Below are 3,272 nucleotides of genomic sequence, written 5' to 3'. Positions count from 1 at the left end.
GCTTCTGAGATCAGACATTGGGTTCATTCAGGGTGGCATGGCCATAGACCATAGACTCTGACTCCACTGGGGCATGAACCCAGGACCTTCTGCCTGTAAAGTAGATCTTTTGCATGTAAAATGGTGCTAACTGCTACACTATGGAACCACATCCAGCTGTGAATGTTTGACCCTGAATCAGTACAGGCTTGGCAGCCATCCAGCAACAAAAGCCCGAGGCAATCTGCAGGTTGGGTGGAGTGTGCTGATCCCCTCTGGCCAGCATTTCCTATTGGTCCAGTGGGAAGGGCCTGCACAGTTGAGCTGGTGGGGTCTGTAGATTGCCCCATAGGGTGCCTAAAGTACAATGGTGGCTGCAGGTATTAGGTAATGTAGACTTTCCCAGAATTAATCTTGCACAAGCCTCTGACCCACCACTGGTGTCCCAGGTGAGTGTTCACAGATTAGAAAGTTTGTGCCTGGGCCCTTCAAAGGGGCGTCTAGGGTTTCAGTCTCCTTCTATCTCACCCAGAAGGCTGGAATCCCCTCTGGTTTTTAGTCAGAATTATTGGAAACTCCTCTTCCCTGGGCTGGGGAGCCTCTGAATGCAGCCAAGACCCCCCTCTCTTTCAGGGGTGCCCCTTCAGCCTCGCTCTCTCTGCTGGTGTCCTCCACCACCTGCAGGTACGGGTCCAGCTGGATTTGCGATTTTGCCACTCCTACTGGCTTTGATGTGGCTCCTTTATATTATCAGATGTAGGTGTTATGACCAACTGGACTTCAGGTGATTCTCCATATTGACTATTTTATAATTTGGTTGTAATTTCATTATGGACCTTGGAGGAGGTGAACTCTGCTTTTACCTAGTCTGCTATCTTCCCAGCTCTCTTCTTTTATTATTTTTTTTTAAATTTTACTAGATTTATTAGGTTGACAGTGGTTAATAAGATTATATAGATTTCAAGTGCAAATTCTATAATACATCATCTGTATATTGCATTGTGTATTCACCACCCAAAGTCAAATATCCTTTTGTCATCACATATTTGACCCCTTTTACCCTTTTCTGCCCTCCACCCACTTTCCTTCTGGTAACCGCTAAACTGTTGTTTGTCTATTTTCTGTTTTTCTTGTTTGTTTGTTGCTTTTAGTTTTATATCCTTCGTGTGAGTGAAATCATATGGTCTTTGACTTTTTCCATGTACTTAAAAAAGTTGGTGTGTTTCTTTAATCATTATTGTATTTTTTTCTAAATCTGAGTTTGCAAACTACTGCAGTTGCTGGCCCAATGGATGTATTTTGTTTGGCCCATTAAATTCATAGTTCAATTCTGTAAAAATCTGTTGCCTACCTTAGAACCAAGAGATTTCTTGTAAAATTAGAATTTTAATGACCAGTAACATTGCCTCCATATTCCATTATGGCAAGAATTTGCTGGGGCTGAGTAGCAGCTAACACTTTAGAGAGGGTGTGTGCTCCCCAGTTGCTACTATTGCCATCAGGCTTGTTTCACTTATTTACATCATTTGATGGATCCCTGGAAACATTAGGGTTTTAGCTGCTGAAAATAGAAGTAATTGAGACAATTCTTCTTTATCTTTTTGAAACTATTTCTCCATGAAGGGATCTCATTTAAAAACTAATAAAATATATTTCAGAACGAAATTTAAAAGTCTCTGCACTAAGGAGACAGAGCTTAAGTTTATTGACAAAAAAAAAAAAAATATTATTTATTTTAATAATGCAATTAAGGATGTAAAATGTAAGCACAACTAAAATAGCACCATATTCTGATGTTGGGGAGGAAAATGCTGTTTCATGAATGGTTTAGGATAAGATGATACCTAATTAAATTGAGATATAAGTAATGAGTAGGATTTTAGCTAAAGGATGAGGATGAGGGACTCTGGATGTAGGAATACAAATAGTTTCAAAGATCTACAAGTAAGAAAATATTGAAGTGATTTTCTGGTGGAGATCAATAATAAATAAAGCTAAACACCAGATCAGGTCTTATATGCCACATTAAGTTTTGTTGTCTTTATTTTAATCCAAATGAAAATATATGACACCCCCCACACCCCATCACATGATGTCTTTCTACTCAACTGATAGTATAGACACTGAAGAAATTCCCAGCTTTCTCTCTCCTCTGACAGACAGGTCATCCATTTTCTTCAACTCTTCCTCAAACTTGCCACATATAATTACTAACCTGAATTTCACTGATATCTCTGAAATGTTTTTTTGATTTTAAAATAAAAGAGCTCACTTCCTCATTCAATTTAAATTCCAGCTTGTAGCTAACTTAATGCATCAAGGTTTTTTTAAGGAAGAACAACAGATGCATTTTCTCCATAGGGGCTGTGATGCTAATGGTCATAAATTGATCCAAATGTGCTTCATTCTGAATTAGGGCCTCCTATTTATTTAACCCAAAACAAGGACCATGATGTTGGAAATTTCAGATTTTATAGAACTGTGTAAGGTTGACAATTTTTTTTTTTTTTTAAATCACTTCTGGTCTGTGGTTCTCGGCAGCTGCCTATTCTCTTCCTTTGTGTAATAAAGAGCCATTTTTTGTGCTGCAACAATTCTGGTGTGCCACTGATGAAATGAGAAATGACAGTTTTTCTTTTATTTTCCTTTCAGCTCACTCCAGTTGGCACCACAATATTTACAGGATTTTCAGGAGACAATGGAGCTACAGACATAGATGATGGCCCAAATGGACAGATAGAATATGTTATTCAATATAATCCAGATGATCCGGTATGTAAATACCTACTTACAATATGACTTCGCTATGAGGAATATAATTAATATTTACTTCAGCTGATATTTATTGTATTATTCTATTACTTAGCTCCTGGAACCACATTAGTAATTATAGTATAATTGAAAATTATCTCAAAATTGCACTTTAAAAAATATTCATGCTGTACTTTAAAAAAAAATTAATTAAGTTTATTGAGGTAACATTGGTTAATACAATTATATAATTTTCAGGTGTACATTATCATTCGACATCTCTATTGTGTGTTTACCACCCAAAGTCCAGTTTGTGTGCTGTACTTTTAAAAGCTAATTTTGGATGGGATTTGTAGGTAAATTTTTAAAATGTATTTTAGGTATAAAATGTCATTTTTACTAAATTTCTCTTATGTTTGTGGACTTGTAAGCATTCTAAGTAAATCCTTGCACATGATATAACCAATATAACCATATGCTTTATGGAACTTGCAAATTAATACCAGCACTGCCACTTCTTCACCAGTAAAAGCTAAGGTAGA

General features: G+C 36.9%; 1 protein-coding gene across 1 annotated transcript in view; it reads left to right on the top strand.

Moving 5' to 3' along the window:
* The window catches only part of PCDH15 (protocadherin related 15), a 562,288-nt gene that overhangs the window by 158,573 nt on the left and 400,443 nt on the right, over window positions 1-3,272 (top strand). The window contains exon 6 of the mRNA XM_011361648.1: window positions 2,632-2,751. Coding sequence (XP_011359950.1) covers window positions 2,632-2,751 — 120 coding nt within the window. The remainder of the gene's footprint in view (window positions 1-2,631; window positions 2,752-3,272) is intronic.

This window comes from Pteropus vampyrus, unplaced genomic scaffold, assembly GCF_000151845.1.
Source record: "Pteropus vampyrus isolate Shadow unplaced genomic scaffold, Pvam_2.0 Scaffold68, whole genome shotgun sequence".
NCBI classification, from domain to species: Eukaryota; Metazoa; Chordata; class Mammalia; order Chiroptera; family Pteropodidae; genus Pteropus; species Pteropus vampyrus.
Note: the sequence above shows the minus strand (reverse complement) of the source record. Positions and strands in the feature narration are given on the sequence as shown.